The sequence below is a fragment of the Miniopterus natalensis genome, chromosome 1 (genome assembly GCF_054644295.1).
Source record: "Miniopterus natalensis isolate mMinNat1 chromosome 1, mMinNat1.hap1, whole genome shotgun sequence".
NCBI lineage: Eukaryota > Metazoa > Chordata > Mammalia > Chiroptera > Miniopteridae > Miniopterus > Miniopterus natalensis.
In genome coordinates, this window is record NC_142081.1 from 174,664,388 (window position 1) to 174,682,163 (window position 17,776).

The window sequence follows — 17,776 nt, forward strand, 5'->3', positions numbered from 1 at the left end:
GCTGTTGTAACAAAGTACCACAGACTGGCTTAAACAGTATTGTTTCAAGATTCTAGAGGTGAGAAGTCTGAAATGAAGATGCCAGCAGGGGCCCTGCCAGCATGGCTCAATGGATTCTGTCCCTCAAGAGGTGACCGTTCAATTCCCATCAGGGCACATGCCCAGGTTGCGGGCTTGGTCCCCAATAGGGGGCGCGCAGGAGGCGGCCGATCAATGGGTCTCTCTCATCATTGATGACGAGTTGGATTAGAAGATGATTTCTATAGTTCTCTGCATTTATGATCTAGTTATTCCATTGACTAATGGTTCCCAGTCTTTTAAACCATGCTTTTTCATTTTATATCCTGCTTATTACCACCAGTCAAGATTTGTTGGGCAATTGTTTCTGTAGTTTATGTTGAGAGAGCAATAGTAGGTGACTTTGCTTGATTCAAATGACACGTAACCACACGACTCCCCCACAGGATTCTTACATGCCCCCTGGTGACCCCACAGTTAGCGGCAGCTCGAGGTGTGTGGGTAGCTAGAGGACCTGGGGTTCAAATCCTGGCTCTGCTACTTACTAGCTGTGTGACCTGGGGCAAGTTATCCAACCTTTCTGTGCCCATTTTCTTTACCTGTGAAGTAAAGCAGGGATAACAACAGTAGGACCTACCACATAGCACTGTTTTGAGGATTAGTAAATCCACAGATTAGAACATATTAAAACAGAGTAAGTTCTCAATAAATATATGGTAGCTATTATACTTTTTACAGATTAACTATTATATCATTGTCCCTAATTGTTCTTACCAGATTTATTTGTGGGGTTTTATTGAATTCCATTGTCTTTCTTATGAGTAAGAATAAAATTTATTTTGTCAGGCATGCAACACACTTTCATCTCAAAGCAGTTTTGGTGCTAGAGCTTGACTGTATTTGAGGTATTTGAGGACCTAAGCTTCGATTTCTTGCTCTTTGGCTTGGAACCTGATCAGGATTTATCCTTTAGTCATTTATAGTTGGTTCTGCCCTTTGGTTTTCTCTGCTTAAGTTACTTGTGCCTCCATCACTCCTTTTGTAAAGAATGATATTTAACATCAATTTCCAAGGGAATTCAGGATTTTAAAAAGACATTCTTTTAAAGAGCACTGAGATACTTACAGGAAAAATGCTATTTGGATAGAAGAGGATCTTGGGTCAGGATCAAAGCTTATATCAAATATTAAAATTGTATGAAATGAAACCCAAATATTAAGAAATACATTTTCAGTATCTGTTTTCACCCTAATGTCCAGAATGTAAAGGAGTCGCAAAATCTTGTCCGTTAGTTCTGAAAGGGCCCTGAGAGCGGAGCTTGTGTGTGTGACTTGTGAATGGGGGATTGTGAGTGTGGTGCGTTCCTCTCCTGGCCCAGCCCTGTCCACTGCAAGGTCATATGAGAGAACCCTCCTGGGAAGCTGTGCTCTCCAGAGCAGACTTTCTAGGTAAAGGATCATAATCATAAAGCCGTAAGATTGGGTTCTTGAATCTTCCCTGTGGATTGATATTTGTTACTGGATTGAAACATTTTTCTTAACTTGGATTTCAGGATAAAGAGGGCGGTTTTATGGTAAGGGATTCCAGTCAACCAGGCATGTACACTGTCTCCCTTTATACAAAGTTTGGAGGGTAAGTAATCCCACTCTCTCTCTCTTTTTTAATTTAGAGTTTTTGTGTGAAGTTCCTATATAGTTAGTATGGATTTCTAATTTTCAAAAAATATGTTGCATTTCAGCATTAAAAAAGAAAACCTGAACTTGATTTTTAAAGCCTATACTATTTTTTATATTCATGTTTCAGTAATTTTCCTCATAGTTTTCTGTATATATATTTGTTGAGAATGGCTATAGAAATGTTAGCAACATTGAACAGATAGTTACTGTGCACTGTGTTAAGCACTACAGATGCCACAGTGAGCAAAGTAGACAGGCCCTGCCCTCCAGTAGCTTCGTGGGAGCTTCAGAAAAGCAAATAGGGAGTGGGGGGAGGTAGAGGAGGGTAAAGGTGGGTAAATGGTGATGGAAGGAGACTCGACTTGGGGTGGTGAACACACAAAACAGTGTACAGATGATGCATTATAGAATCATGTACCTGAAAACTATATAATTTTATTAACCAGTGTCACCCCAATAAATTAAATAAATACATGCATACATGAAAAGCAAATAGTTATGATAGTATACGAGTAAGTGCTATGCTAGGAGGGCAGTGTGTGTGTGTTGAGGGGGGGATGGGGGAAATAGGGTACATAGCCCAGACACACCTGAGTTAGCCATTAATGTCTAGTGACAGTCAGGCTGAGACGTGGCGGGTGAGGAGGGCAGAAGTCGGGAGGAGAAAGGATGTTTCAGACCCAGGAAGCTGCCTGGGCCCAGCAGTGGGAGGGATGTGGTGATTCAGGAACTGACAGGAGTGTGTTGCCGCTGGACTGTAGAATGGGAGGGTCGGGGTGAAGAGAGAAGCCTGAGAAATAAACGGAGGTTAGGCCATGCCAGTGCCAAGGAGTCTGAGCTTTATCTTAAGAGTAGTGGGAGTTCTCTTTGAAAGATTATTAGCAAGAGATGACTCCAGAAGCTCTGTGCTCTAGAAAGATATCTAAAATAGACTCTGTGTTTTTTTACAAGTCTAGTTTATTCACTTTTAGGGATATACGCCCTCTAAATATTTGCAAGTTTACACCAACAGCAGGGTCAAAAAGCAGTAGCCAGCTAAAGCTATTGTAAGACTTAACTGTTGGTAAATGGAGTTGGTAAAAGTTCTCTTTCGTAACCTCAGGCAAGGGACCAAGAATGTTGTCAGTGACCATTTTAAAAACTTCTGCCTTTTAATGTGAAAGGGGAAGCTAAGGTGAACATGGGGAAAAATAAAATTTGTGCAGCAACTTGAAGGGGCCATATGTAAGGGCCCTGTGGTGACCTGGTAGAAAACATCTTCAGAGTAAAGTTCCCTTATTCCAACTTGGTTCTAACACATTTTGATTTTTGTTATAGAGAAGGCTCATCAGGTTTCAGGCATTATCATATAAAGGAAACAACAACCTCCCCCAAGAAGTATTATCTGGCGGAAAAACACGCATTTGGTTCCATTCCCGAAATTATTGAATATCATAAGCACAATGCAGCAGGTAGGTGAGCTGTTAAAGCCTATTTCAATATAAGGTAGCGATTAAAATGATCAGACATTGTGATAATTTCTTCTTGAGCAGTTTTATTATATAGTTGTAGAATGTGATTGATTTAAAATTATTGCATATTAAGGAAGTGCTATCTATATACAGAAAAAATTCAGAAATAATACCAAGTTTCATAAAAAGGTCTGTCTGGACCTTAGGACATGAGTTATTCTCATTATATATGGTAAACTTCACATTTCTGGGTACTGACAAAGATTATTTGCTTGACCAGACTGTAGTCAGGGTCCTGAACCATCTCCTAGGCCATCTGTGCGCTTTGTTGTCAAATCCAGTTTTAACAGCAGCCCTGCTAGGTCAGTTTAACCAGAGCCCCTACCCTCAGTATCTGATGCCTGATCGCCCTCAGTATCCAATCAGATTCCTCATTGCCCACCAGCCCGCAGGGAATGTCTGACCACCCTGGCTTGTCTTCAGCAAGAACCCTGTGAGGAGATTGGTTTAACCAGAACTGCCCACTTCCCTTACCTCTGATGTTTTTTTTAGTGATTTTCCACCCACTTACCTCCACCCTGTTTCTTGGCTATATATTCCCACTTGCCCACATTGTATTCGGGGTTGAGTCCAGTCTCTCTCCCCCATTGTAAAATCCCATTGCGGTGGTCCCTAACCCTATCACAATGGTCGTGAATGAAGCCTGCCTTACCATCTTTAAATGTGTCATTGAGCACTTTTTTTCTTTAACAGTGCTAAACTAAACCCTAAGACACGCCCATTCAGAGTTGTCACAGAAACTGCCAGATGAGTCCAGAGTTTAGGCCTAGGCTCTGGGCTTCCAAAGACAAGGGTATTCATGTCCCAGACAGGGTTTCCATCTTCCTGAATCTCTGCTGCACTCACCACCAGAGTGGGAACAAACCAAACACCAGAAACCACATTTATGCCTATTGAGGCTCCACAGGATAAGATAGGAAAGGTTTCTCGCCTTGTGACTTCAAAGATGTAACTGAGCAGGGGATAGCCAAGTGTCTAATCCAATTTATGAAAAATTAACTTTTGAAATTTTAGCGAAGGCACCTTTTGCAAAGTCTGTTGCTATTTGTGACTCTGTTCCAGTCATTATCTGAGAAAAGTGAACAGTTATTGAGATATAATTTACATATCACAAAGTTTACCCATTTAAAGTGTCCGATTCAGTGGTCATTAATATATTTATAGAGTTGTGCCAACTCTCACCACAATCTAGGAACATTTGGATCATCCCCCCAAAAATCTTGTACCCTTTCAGCAGTCCAGCCCTAGGCAACCACTGATCTCCTTTTTGTCTCCAGATTTGCCTTTTCTAGACATTTCACATAAATAGGATCATACAATGTGTGCTCTGTTGTGACTAGCTTTTTTGACTTACCACAGTGTTTTTGATGTTAGCCTGTGTTGTCACCTGATAAGTACCCCATTCCTTTTTATTGATGAATAATAAGTCATTGTGTGGGCTTTGTTTATCCATCTTGTTATCATTCATCAATTGATGGACATTTGGGTTGTTCCCACATTTTGGCGGTTAGAAATCATGCTGCTATGAATGTTTGTGCACAGGTTTTGTTGTGGAAATATCTTTCATTTCCCTTTGATACTTACCTAGAAATGGGCTTGCTGGGCTGTGGGGTAATTCTGTGTTGAACATCTGTCCCCCAAAGGACTTTTTCATAGCCCTTATTCTGTTATTTTTTTCCAGTGTTTACATTCCACTATTTCTTTCACCATTATCTCCATTCATTTAACAAACATGTATTAAGTGTCTAGTGCATGCCAGGAACTGTGCTGGGTCCTAGGGACACTGTGGTGGACTAGACAGTTACTGATTCTCTCTCCCAGATCTTCTGTCTCTCCCAGATCTCACCATCTGGCGGGGGAGACAGAGACGTATATAACAATATTAAGTTAACATGAGATGTGCTGTAATAGAGGAAATTCAGTGTGCTCTAGGTGTTTATAGGAGAGATACCTACCATTTCTTCTTATTTGGTGTTGTAGCAATTTAGATGAAAGGATTTAATGTTCCTCACTGATTACCAGTAGTTGGTATTATTTTAGAGCCTGATTTGTATGCTAAGTTTCTTAACATTGTCCAGTGAGTCTATTTTTATTAGATTACCATAGTTCCTTTACATAGTTAAGATCGCATATTAGAAAAGAACAGGAAGTAATAATTGATAATAGCTGTTAGAAACCTCTTAACATCCTTTAAAATGTTTGAGAAGAGAATATGCTGGCATGGTGCCTGATAAACACTGTAGTATGTAAAGAAAGTGTTTATTGAATTGATAAAAGCATGTATATATATTTAAATTTTTGTGCTCCCTAAAAACATGAAATTGTCAGCTCAGATGGTAGGGGCGTCTCCTTCCTTCTTGCCTTCCTCTCTCTTTATTTTTTGCCAGCATATAGCACACAGCTGTAAGCACACACAAAGGGTGAGCACTAAGAGACTAAATGAATGGATTTTATAAGTGAGTTTCTAGTTTCACACTTTACCATGTAGAATGATTAAGAATGAATTTAACTGCAATGCCTTCTTTAATTTCTAGGACTTGTCACAAGGCTGCGGTACCCCGTTAGTGCAAAGGAGAAGAAGGCGCCCACCACGGCAGGATTCAGCTACGGTAACTCATTTTGTACTTGCACCGGGGGATTGTCCTTGAAAAGAATCCGTTATCGCAAGGCAATTTAGATGCATAGAATTCCACGTAGTGGAACTGTTTTTATAAATTTTATAGTATGGGTTTTTAGACGATTATATTTATAGCTGTAGTTATCCTAGGTTCTCTGTTTTCCTCCTAGTCATAATTCAGCAGAAAATTCTGTCAGTGGAAAATAGGCATTAATTACCATGTTACATCTAAAATGAATCAAAGCCTTTCCTGGTTCTCACTGGCTTTGTTGGATACTCGGAAAAGTAAGGACTGTGGTAATAGAGAAGGCATCCAACGAAGGCATCCAACGCCATTGTCTTTGTTGCTTCCGGCAGAAGCCTTTTAAACAGCGGGTTAAATTATTTCCAACTCGCTGGAATTGGAAACAAAACAAAACAGCAAAAATTTGAGGGGAAAGAGTAGTAAAGGAGGAATTTTTTAAAAACTTTTGACTTTCAAGCTCTGTTGTTATTAGCCTATTATGCAGCATCTTCTTACCTCCTTCAGTCCCCTCTGCTCATTTTGTGACAACTTAGAGAGGGGTGCGTCCTCCCCAGAGGGTGGAAAGCGCCATTTGCAGTCAAAAAACTTTTTTATTGGGGTGACACTGGTTAACCAAATTATGCGGGGTTTAGGTAGGTGCACATCATCTGTGCACTGTGCTGTGTGTTCACCCAAGTCAGGCCTCCGTCCATCACCGTTTATCCCCCCTGCGCCCTTCTCCACCCCCCCACCGCCCCCCAACAATCACCACCCTGCTGTCTGTGTCCATGACGCACTTGCAGTTTCGATGCAGGTTGCACGTTTGCTCTGTTTTACCAGTCGTTGTCTTACCCTCTAACTGTGAGGTTATAATTCTTTGTTTCCCACCGACTCGTGCTGTGTTTTCCTTATTAAACTGTGTCTCACAGAAAAATGGGAGATCAACCCCTCGGAGCTGACCTTTATGAGGGAGCTGGGGAGCGGACTGTTCGGAGTGGTGAGGCTGGGCAAGTGGCGAGCTCAGTACAAAGTAGCCATCAAAGCTATTCGGGAAGGCGCCATGTGCGAGGAAGATTTTATAGAAGAAGCTAAAGTGATGATGTAAGTTACTGTGTCCTCTCCGCTTCCCCTTTTTGCATTAAAAAGTGGCCTCCCCCAGCATTCGCCCCCATGGTTGCTTTTCCTGTAGTAACTGTGTGTGTGTGCGGCTTCCCTCCCAGGAAGCTGACGCACCCGAAGCTAGTGCAGCTGTATGGTGTGTGCACCCAGCAGAGGCCTCTCTACATCGTCACCGAGTTCATGGAAAGGGGCTGCCTTCTGAACTTCCTCCGACAGAGGCAGGGTCACTTCAGCAGAGACGTGCTGCTGAGCATGTGCCAAGACGTGTGCGAGGGGATGGAGTACCTGGAGAGAAACAGCTTCATCCACAGGGACCTGGTGAGTCAGGAGCTGCCTGGCTGCCCCTTCATTGTTGGAATTCCTTTGCAACCCTGGGCCAGCCCGTGAGCAATGATGTGTTAATCTCCAATTTATATTCTCGACAGTATTTCACTATTATTTTTAAACTTGGCGAGCTTAACGTGCCATAATTTTAACAGAAAGATCTTTTTAAAATCTAAAACATGTCATACATAATTACATAGGCAATTATTTAAATAATACATAATTACAAAGATAATATGTCCCAGCAAGTTACCGTGCATAGATTCTTTGATCTCCATAAGAATCTCACGAAATAGCTAGTGTTTCTGACCGACATTATTTTATAGATAAGAAAGTCAGCTTTAGAGACATGAAATGACTTGCATGTGGTGATAAATGAGGAAGTTAAGCTTGACTCATTTTTAAACTAAATCCTAAGCTCTTTTCCACCTCACACACTGTCAGCAGAAACTATATAACAGAAATCCTTGGTTTACTTTATCTCTCAAATCACTGGGGAAAGATGGGACCCCATGTTAATTCCTGAAAATACCAGACAAAGTAAATCTGTTACTGGTTCAAAATTATTATGATGGGGACACTTCTTAAGTTTTCCTGTCTTACTCTTTTGCCCTCTCTCCCCCATTCTTTTCCTTCCCTTTTTCCTCTCTGCTATTTCTTCCCAAATGTGTCTATTTTCAGCATGTTGGTAGGACCATCAGTCCCCCATCCCCTGTAACCACCATTTCATTTCTGTTCTTTTTACAGTTTTTACTCTTTTTTTAGATTTCACTCATAAGTGATATCGCACGGAACTTGTCTTTCTCTGACTTATATGCTAAAGGTCCATTCGTATTGTCACAAATAGCAGGATACCTTTCTTTTTCATGGCCGAATAATATTCATTGTGTATATATACCACATCTTTTTTTAAAATTGATTTTTAGAGAGAGAGGAGAGAAAGAAGCATCGATGTGAGAGAGAGACAATGATTGGTTGCCTCCCGTATGCACCCCAACTGAGGATTGAACCTACAACCTAGGTGTGTGCCCTTAACTAGGAATCAAACCCGAAACCTTTTGGAGTACGGGACAGTGCTCCAACAGCTGAGCCACCTGGCCAGGGCATATACCACATCTTTTTTATCTGTTCATCCATTGATGAGCACTGGGGTTGTTTCCATATCTTGGCTGTTGTGAATAATGCTGCGGTAAACATGGCTGTGCATGCATCTCATCAAAATCCTGTGTTCATTTCCTTTGGGTGTATACCCTGAGGTGGAATTGCTAGATCGTATGGTAGACCTATTTTTAATTTTTTGAGAAACCTCTATATTGTTTTCCATAGTGGTTGGACTAATTTAAATTCCCATTAACTTAGATGCATTAGGGCTCCCATTTCACGGCATTCTTGCCGGCACCTGTTGTGTCTTGTCTTCTTGGTGACAGCCATTCTAACAGGTGTAAGGAGATACCTCATGTGGTTTTGATATGCATTTCCCTGATGATTAGTGGATGTTGAGGGTCTTTTCATGTTCCTGTTGGCCATTTTGATGTCTTTGGAAAAATATCTATTTAGTTCTTCTGCCCATTTTTAAATTGGTTTGCTGTTTTTTGTTAAGTTGTGTTCTTTAAATCTTTTGGATATTAACCCCTTATCCAGTACATAGTTTGCAAAACTTTTTTCTCATTATGTAGGCTGCCATTTCATTTTGTTGATTATTTCTTTTGCCATGCAAAAGCTCTCAAGTTTGATGTAGTCGCATTTGCTGATTTTTGCTTTTGTTGTTTGTACTCTTGTTATGTATAAAAAAAATCATTGCCAAGACCAATATCAATGAGTTTCTTCCCCACATTTTCTTCTAGGAGTTTTATAGTATCAGGTCTTACATTTAAGACTTTGATCCATTTTGAGTTAATTTTTGTGAGTGGTATGAGATAGGGGTTCAATTTCACTGTTCTGTATGTGTTTCTCCAGTTTTCCCAGCACCATTTGTTAAAGAGACTATTCTTCCCTCATTGGGTGTTTTTGGCTCACTTGTGGAATATTAGCTGACTGTAAATGCCAGGGTTTAATTCTGGGTTCTCTAATCTGTTCCATTAGTCTGCTTTTATGCCAGTACCATACTGTTTTTATTACCGTGGCTTTGTAGTGTAGATTGAAATCAGGAAGGGTGATACCTCCACCTATGTTCTTTTTTCTCAGGATTGCTTTGGCTCTTCAGGGTCTTTTGTGGCTCCACACAAATTTTAGGATTGTTTTTTCTATTTCTATGAGGAATACCTTTGGTATTTTGATGGGGATTATGCTGAATTTGTAGATGGCTTTGGGTGGTATGGCCATTTCAACAATATTTTTCTAATCCGTGAATTCGGGATGTCTTTCTACTTGTTTGTGTCTTCTTTGATTTCTTTCAGCCAAGTTTTGTAGTTTTCATTGTATAGATCTTCCACTTTCTGGGTTAAATTTATTCCAAAGTATTTTACTGGCTTTGATGCTATTGTAAATGGGATAGTTTTCTTTATTTCCTTTGCTGATGCTTCATTATTAGTGTAAAGGAATGCCACTTTACTGATAAGTTGATTTTGTAACCTGCCACTTTACTGATTAATTCCAACAGTTTTTTGATTGACTCTGGGATGTAAGATCATATTGTCAGCAAATAGTGACAATTTTACTCTTTCTTCCTGATTTGGATGCCTTTTATTTCTTTGTCTTGCCTGATTGTTCTAGCTAGGACTTCCAGTACTGTACTGATTAGGAGTGGTGAGAGTGGGCAACCTTGTCTTGTACCTGATCTCAGGAGAAATCCTTCCAATTTTTCTCTATTAATTATAATGTTAGCAGTGGGTTTATCATATATGGCCTTTATTATGTTGGGATATGTTCCTTCTGTAATCAGTCTCTTAAGGGCTTTTATCATGAAAGGATGTTGTATTTTGTCAAATGCTTTTCTGTATTTTTATCTTATTGACATGATAAGTTATACTTATTGATTTGCATATATTGAACCATTCTTGCATTCCAGGGATAAATCCCACTTGGTGATGCTGTATAATCCTCTTAATGTGTTCTTGAATTTGGTTTGCAAATATTTTGTTGAGAATTTTTGCATCTGTAGTCATCAAGGATATTGGTGTATGGTTTTCTTGTGATATCTTTATCTGGTTTTTGTATTTAGGTAATGCTGGCTTTAGAATGAATTTGGAAGTGTTCCCTCTTCCTCAGTATTTTGGAAGAGTTTGATGAGGGTTGGTATTAATTCTTCTTTAAATGTTTGGTAGAGTTCACCAGTGAAGCCATCTGGCCCTGGACTTTTCTGTGTTTGGAGTTTTTTGGTTACTGACTCAGTCTCGTGACTTGTTGGCCTATTCAGATTTCTTCCTGATTCCCTCTTGGTAGGTTTCTAGAAATGTACCCATTTCTTCTAGGTTATGTAATTTGGTGGCACTTAATTGTTCATAGTAGTCTCTTATAATTTATGTAGTAACAGTTGAATTGTCTCTTCTTTCATTTCTAGTTTTATTTGTCTTCTTTCTTTTTTTCTTAGTCAGCTAAAGGTTTCTCGATTTTGTTTATCTCTTCAAAGAACCAGCTTTTTAATTTTGTTGTTCCCTTCACTGTTTCTCTGGTCTCTATTTCATTTATTTCTGCTGTGATTTTTATTATTTCCTTCCTTCTACTAACTTTGTTCCTCTTTTTCTAGCTCCTTGAAATGTAAAGTTAGGTTGTTTATTTTAGATCTTTCTAACTTTTTAATATATGTGCTTATTATGTGAAATAGTCCTCCCAGAACTGCTTGCTTTTGTTTCATTCCACACAATTTGATATGTTGTATTTTCATTTTCATTTGTTTTGAGATAATTTTTTATTTCTATCTTGATATTTCCTTTGATAGTTTCCACATATTTGAACATCTCTCTTTCCTACATAATTACCTCTGTGTGTGTGGTAAGAGTGCTTAGGTTTATTCTCTTAGCAGATTTCAAGTTTAAATTGGATTTTTTTTTTTTTTTTTGCCATTGAGTTGTATGAGTTCCTTACATATTTTACATATTAACTCTTTATCAGATATTTGGTTTGCAAATATTTTTTCCTATTCTTTAGTGAGCCAGAAGGCTAGGTTTACTCTTGTGTATACAGTCAACCCTTGAACAGTGTGGGGATTAGGGGATCCAACCCCCACACCGTCGAAAATCTGTGTATAACTTTTGACTCCCCAAAATCTTAACTACTAATAGCCTCCTGTTGACTGGCAGCTTTACCAAAAACACACTTAGTCAACATATATTTTGTTATTTGTATTATATGTTGTATTCTTATAATAAAATAAACTAGTAAAAAGAAAATATTAAGAAAATCAAAAGGAAGATACAATACACTTACAGTACTGTATGTATTTATTGAAAAAAATTCATGTGTAAGTGGCCCCATGCAGTTCAAACCTGGGGTGTTCAGGGGTCAACTGTATGTTGGAGTCATTCCCATAGGTGTACAAACAATTTCTGAAGAGGCATTTTCACCCTCTGCAGATGATGATTGGGTCATACTTAATTTAATATACATAGAACATACATTTTTCTACTTTTATTGTGGAACTTTGTAACTAATATACCATTATAATGTTTCCCAGGCTGCCAGAAATTGTCTAGTAAATGAGGCGGGAGTTGTGAAAGTGTCTGATTTTGGAATGGCCAGGTAAGTCCGAGTATATGTGAACATTTACTGTCAATTTTGGATTAAATTAATATGAGACTGTGACCTTTCCCTTGAATCTACAGAAAGCCTGAATTTTTCTTTGCAGTTTGACTGTGTCAGTGTCTTCCTCAGAAGCCTATTTGAGAGCTGTTTTGAATGTTTTGTTACATTAGCAAAATATTAGTAGCACTCATCATTTTTTATAGAGGAACTAATTGATTTTTCCGCTTTTTAGTGTTTTTGATATAAGGTAATAAAATAAATTATTTACATTTTGGAAGATTTCTTTGCCGAATGTGCCCATTACTGTTAGTTAGCTTTGGCTTTTTCTCAGGTAAACAAATTGTTGAGAAATTACGGTTGCTTAGTGCTGTGCTATGTGATATTCACATTAGCTTGTAGAACAGATAACCATGGGAATAATCTGTACTAATGAAGCAGAAAGGCAAGCTTGTTAGCTAGCTGTTCTGAGACAAATACATTCATTAAAATAAATGCGTATATACTGTGTTAATTATTGTTAATCCTCTCCACTAGGTGGTGGTATAGCCCGTTAAATACGCTTCTTCCTGATGTGGATCAGATTTCTAGAATCTTTTGTTTTTACAGAAATCTGTTTGGGGGTGTAGTTCTTAGAATATCCGAATCTGTAGTGTTTTTATTTGCTTAATTTTTGTAATTTTAATTTTTTCTTCTTTAGTTTAACCTTCTTTCCCTCTGTCTATTCATTCATGTATACATCCATCTGTAAGAAATGTGGTGCCTGCTGTCTCCCAGGCACAATGTTAGACTGAGCCATAGCAGAGAGAAAGACACACGAGTCCCCACCCACATGCAGCTTATAGTCAAGAGGAGTGTGAAACACAGGACCTGAGACACACACGAGGGAAAACACAGAGTGATGTGACAGAGCCCGGCTCAGGGAACTATGGCCCCTGGGCCAAATCTGACCCACCATGTCTTTTTGTGTGGCCTGCGAGCCAACAATGGTTTTCACATTTTTAAATGGTTGGGAAAAAGTCAAAAGAATATAACATGTGAAAGTTATCTGAACTTCAAGTGTCAGGGCCCATAAATAAAGTGTTACTGGGTCACAGCCTCACTCATGTGCTTGTGTGTTGACTGTGGCTGCTTTCACACCACAAAGGCAGAGTAGAGTGGGTGTGACTCTGGCCTGCAAAATCTAAAATATTCATTATCCGGTCCTTTACAGAAAAGGTTTGCTGGCCCCTGTGATGGAGAGAACTCGGGGTTGGGGTGGGGCAGGCGCTGAGTGATGGAGTGGGGTAGGGGTGATGGTGGCTCTTTTAGAGCTGGTACTCTGGAAGACCTCTTTGAGGCTAGGATATATGAATGAAGCCAAAAAGGCAGAAAGTAGCCAGTTCAGTGAAAACCTGAGGATAAAATATTCCAGGTGGAAGAAACAGCAAGTATGAAAGTTTGAAATCTGGTGGAGGTGGAGGAGAGGATAGGCGGGATAAATGGTGATGGAAAAAAATAAAATAAATATATATATATTGAGCTTGGCCTGCTCGAGGAACTGAAAGAGCCAGGTGGCTGGTCCATGACCAGCACAAAGAGCAATAGTAAAGGGAGGCAAGGACCAGGTCGTGCACATCAAGTTTACTTCCTAAGGAAACTCAGGACCAGAGAGGTTCAAAAGCAGTGTTACTGTCAGAAATGGGACCAGAACTGCGGACAGTCAGGGCATGAATTACCCAGTGCCCTTGGTTTGCTTTATATAAAGATGTTCTGTATCTGACAGGCAGTCCTTCAATTTTATAAGTTCTGTTTTCATATGGTTGGCTTTCAGGAAATCTGTGCTTTTGTACTGTCCCCTTTAAAACACTCATTATACACTGAATTCAGACTCCTCCACTTGACAGACAAGTTGATTCAGCCCATGGTGGCATAGTCACCATCTTGGTCTACACAGCAAAGGAGGCCTATGTGATTATTAGAATATTTTCTCAAGGACTTTTTGGAAATTAACTTTGTATGTTCATGTAATACACAAACACATTCCTCTTGTAAATACATATTGAACACATTACAGAAAGGGCTGAAGTTCCCATATGCACCACTCCAATCAGGGATTTTTCCCAAGACATAGCCAGTGTTACCAGTTTGTATGTGTCTTCCAGAGGACATAAGTATGCTCTCACAGAAAAATTATATAACACTGTTTTGAGAGTGTGTATGTGTGTGTGTGTGTGTGTGTGTGTAGGAGCAATGTCATGGTTTCTAAATATATACTCCACCATTTACGTATGTCATTGTGCAATTTGCTTTTTTAATTTGCTGTAGTTTTAAGTTGTGCTCTAAAAGCACGTGTCTCCAAATGCCTTCACCACTTCCTTTAGCGCAGCTTTGCTTTAGATGTTTTACATGTGAGGTCTTTGGGTAAATCTTTGTAGCAGAATTGTTTACAAGAAAAGTTTGCCAACTATTTTATTGTATTCTGCCGCTATTGCCTTATAAAAAAGAAAAAACATACAAAAATGAAAGTACAGATACTGATGTTATAATGCATCAGTTCAAATACTTAAATGAAGCTGAGATGGAAATCACCAGGCGTGGCCACCGAGGCAAACATTTAGCTTCAACCGGATGCTTGTTGGACTTCAGTCAACTGTGTTTTTGATTCTAAGGGGGGGGGGGGAATGAAAGAACATGTACTAAATGCAGATCATAGCTCAGAGGTGTAAGCTTCTGATGTGTCTTACTCTAGGTATGTTTTGGATGATCAATACACAAGTTCCTCTGGTGCTAAGTTTCCTGTGAAGTGGTGTCCACCTGAGGTGTTTAATTACAGCCGCTTTAGCAGCAAATCAGATGTGTGGTCATTCGGTAAGACCCCTGGTCCGTTCCCCCAGCTCTGCCCTGCAGGGGAGTGGGCACCTCACCTGGTAATCCTCGCCCTTTTCCAGGTGTGCTGATGTGGGAGGTGTTCACTGAAGGCAGAATGCCCTTCGAGAAGAACACCAACTATGAAGTGGTAACCATGGTTACTCGTGGCCACCGGCTCTACCGGCCTAAGCTGGCGTCCAAATATATATACGAAGTGATGCTGAGATGTTGGCAGGAGGTATAGAATTTTTTTGTGTCTTTTATTTTTGAGTCTCTCAAATATTTATGGATCTGGGGTTGGTAGATTAAGAATGTGTAGTCTTTGTAGCCTAGTGAGTTGGTGCATGTTTTGCACGACTCTAGGTAGGAAGCCAACGCTCTCGACTCAGTTCCATTTAATGGGAAGAAGAATGTGAAGGAGTGGAAAATGCTAGTAATTAAGATAATGCATTCAGGCTGCCCCACTCCCGGATGGGAACCTGCGACAGCTGCCTGAGTTAGGGACTCAGGGAACAAGCCTGGGAAGGTGGCTCTCCTCTGAGTGGGCGTCTCCTATAGTGGAAGTATTATCTTTCACCAGAGAGGATTTCTCTCTGCAAACCTCAGCTCTCTCAGGTCTTTTTACTCATGAGCTTTGGAAGTTTTCCTTCCCCCTGCATTGAAATGCCACCTTATAGAAGAGATTAAACACCAAAATGACTTTTGAAAGATAATAATAATTGTTATTAAAACTAATAACATTAGCTCACATGTATTGTGTGCTAGGCGCTGTACTAAATGCTTTAGATTTAGTTCTCAAAAAGAACCCTTGGAGGTGCAGTTACTTTTACTGTGACCGGTCTGTGGATGAAAACACTAAGACTCATGAAGGTGATGCTTGCCCAACGCCACTTGTCTGCAGACGACCAGAGTCCTGTCTGACCCCAAAGCCCATGCTCCCAGTCATTTGCTATAAGCTCCTGAGGGCATCGGTTGGGATGGGCAGAGGCCTTCCGGCCAGGAAGTGGCCCTGGGGGAAGGGGACAGCGTGAGTGAAGGCAAGGAGGCAGTAACGAGCTTGGCGTGTGTACACGAGGGTGGAGATTGGTTTCACTGAGCAGCGAGTCCATGTGAGCGTTTCTCTGGGAAGTGAAATTGGGTGGCAAGGAGGTGGGGGATGGCAGGTTATAGGGGGCACTGCAAATTAGCAGGCCTTGATTTTGCCGCAGTAAGGCGCTCTGTCGGGGTCTTGGGTAGGGACGCAGCAGCAGTGGGGCAGAAAGCTTAGTCTCGAGGCAGGGCCTGCAGGATAGGCCACGCCGTCTGGAGGCGCCTGCATGTTCCAGCCCCAGCGCGACGAGCGCCCTGCTCTAGTGTGCTGTGCTATCTGAGCTGGAGAAATTACTTTTGGAGTGGATTCTGGAACCCACCGCTTCTCTTTGCTTTTTAATTGTAGAAACCAGAGGGAAGACCTTCCTTTGAGGATTTGCTGCGCACGATAGATGAACTGGCCGAGTGTGAAGAAACGTTCGGAAGATAAGCAACGTTGTGACCAGCGGCTTCCAGATTCCAAAGCACAAGGAGGAAATGGCACTTAGTGGCTAACTTTTAATTTATTTAGCACTTGGATGTGTAGAATGTTTTACTTGTAAAGTGAAAACACCTAAAGCATCTGCTTTTAGACCATCTTTAGCTCCATGACTGAATCTTCCAGATTATGGAAATGCTGCCTTGGAGATGGTCATTAAAAGCACTCTTACCCATTCCACAGGGCTGAGTGCCTGCAAAGGTACCATGCGCAGGCCCCGGGGCTTGCCCATTTGAGGGGTGAACATGGGGCCACGTTAGTTGTGCCAGTGGAAGACCAGGGTGTTTGGGAAGGGCAAACATATTCCAGCAACCCGTCTCTTCCCTTTCACTTCTACAGAAATCTGGGCCTGGGGCATTGTATAGAATATGGGTTCTGGAGGAACCGGGAACCACATTGGATAAGTACCCATCATGTGTTTTGAAACATCTGTTTTCAAGACTGCCATTAGTATTACATTACAAAAAGTTTGTGTGCTGTATATATTGTAAATATATATAATATATAAAGTTATATATTTATAAGAAACATGAGTTGTCTTTTATTTTTTAATTTTTTTATTATTTTTTCAATCCACACCCGGATATGTTTTTATTGATTTTTAGAGAGAGAGGAAGGGGGAGAGAGAGACAGACATTGATTGGTTGCCTCCCGTACGTGCCCCAACTGGGGATCGAAACTGCAACCTAAGGTATGTGCTCTGATCAGAAATTGAACCCGAAACATTTTGGTGTACAGGTTGATGCTCCAACCAACTGAGCCACCAGGCCAGTACATGAGTTGTCTTTTAATTGAAACTTTGAATTCTGTAATATATGAGCTAACCTTCTTAAGACTTGGGGTGGTACTTTATAGCTGTCAATTCCATTTCCCCTGGAGATCAAATACTCCTTACTGAAAAGAGTGTGGACCCTTCTAATATTAATGCCCCCTCCTCACTTAGGTAGAATGTTTGGGGGCCCCAACAGGGCCCATGTTTGGGCTAAGTGACCCTACCCATGGTATCCACAGTTAATTGGAGTTAGGTAGAAAATTGAACTAATGGTAAACAGTTTCTGAAGCTTAGAAACTGTTTGCCCCAGGGCACAGAGGCTGTAAGTGGAAGTGCTGGGCCCTGGAACAGAAGGATCAGGTGACCTTCACAACAGAGGTGCCCCACTGTAAGCAAGACCCAGGAGCAAGCTCAAGTTCTGACAGACCAGGGGAAAAGGAGAGCATCGTGTATTGAGTTGTCTCCGATGGTTTTCAGGAGGCCTTTTTGGATTTGGGTTCCTGGCTCCGAGAGGTTGTGTATCACAGCCTCACAGTACACCCTGTGATCGAGTTTGTTTGAGTAGGTTTCTGACCTTTACAGTCTCTGACTTAGACACCTGCTGAGTGAGAGCCTTCACCTTTCTTCAGGAGCTCAGGGAA

General features: G+C 40.7%; 1 protein-coding gene across 1 annotated transcript in view; it reads left to right on the forward strand.

The window, feature by feature from the left end:
- The window catches only part of TEC (tec protein tyrosine kinase), a 73,133-nt gene extending 56,615 nt beyond the window's left edge, over nt 1-16,518 (forward strand). Inside the window, exons 9-17 of the mRNA XM_016208005.2 lie at nt 1,571-1,650; nt 3,012-3,145; nt 5,740-5,814; nt 6,756-6,927; nt 7,047-7,263; nt 11,882-11,946; nt 14,678-14,796; nt 14,877-15,034; nt 16,232-16,518. Coding sequence (XP_016063491.2) covers nt 1,571-1,650; nt 3,012-3,145; nt 5,740-5,814; nt 6,756-6,927; nt 7,047-7,263; nt 11,882-11,946; nt 14,678-14,796; nt 14,877-15,034; nt 16,232-16,315 — 1,104 coding nt within the window. The 3' untranslated portion in view covers nt 16,316-16,518. The remainder of the gene's footprint in view (nt 1-1,570; nt 1,651-3,011; nt 3,146-5,739; nt 5,815-6,755; nt 6,928-7,046; nt 7,264-11,881; nt 11,947-14,677; nt 14,797-14,876; nt 15,035-16,231) is intronic.
- The last annotated feature ends 1,258 nt before the right edge of the window (nt 16,519-17,776 follow it).